We start from the raw sequence: 533 nt of genomic DNA on the forward strand, positions 1-533 counted from the left end.
CACACACTCACACACAGAGGAGAGGAAGCCGGGGCAGTGTGGGTGCAGTTTCTGGGAGGGAGAGCCCACAGGGCCACAGTGTCAGGCATGCACGGTGGGAGGAGCTCTCTGCCCCTCCCAATCCAGGTGAGAGGTGCGTCTGAGTAGGTGCCACTGTGCACATCCTTCCCCCCAGGGCACCCTGACTCCTGAGCCTAGCTGCACTCCTCCCAGTCCGAGCAGGGTGGGCTGTCGGCGGGGAGGGTGGCAGTGGAGTGGGAGAGGGGACAGGCGCTGGGCCCTGGGCAGGTGCCCACATGGCCCCTTCTGAGCCAGGAACGTCGGGGAGGCCCAGCTGGGGTGGGCGCTAAGTGGGCTGCCGCCTGCCGCTCCCAGGAAAAGGTCCGGTGCGCGAAGAGCCGCGGGCAGGGAGAGCTGGCGGCCACCGTGGCCCGCAAGGTCGCCCAGCTGAAGCCCACAGTGAGGAGCAAGGGGCTGCCGGCTGGCCTCGGCCCCTTCCCAGGGGCACGTGTCCGGAAGAAGCTGTCCCGAGC

General features: G+C 68.9%; 1 protein-coding gene across 1 annotated transcript in view; it reads left to right on the top strand.

The window, feature by feature from the left end:
* BAHCC1 (BAH domain and coiled-coil containing 1) overlaps positions 1-533 on the top strand; it is a 3,575-nt gene that overhangs the window by 2,642 nt on the left and 400 nt on the right. Inside the window, exon 3 of the mRNA XM_015559789.1 lies at positions 376-531. Within this exon, the coding sequence (XP_015415275.1) occupies positions 376-531 (156 nt within the window). The remainder of the gene's footprint in view (positions 1-375; positions 532-533) is intronic.

Source organism: Myotis davidii, unplaced genomic scaffold (assembly GCF_000327345.1).
Source record: "Myotis davidii unplaced genomic scaffold, ASM32734v1 scaffold211, whole genome shotgun sequence".
NCBI lineage: Eukaryota > Metazoa > Chordata > Mammalia > Chiroptera > Vespertilionidae > Myotis > Myotis davidii.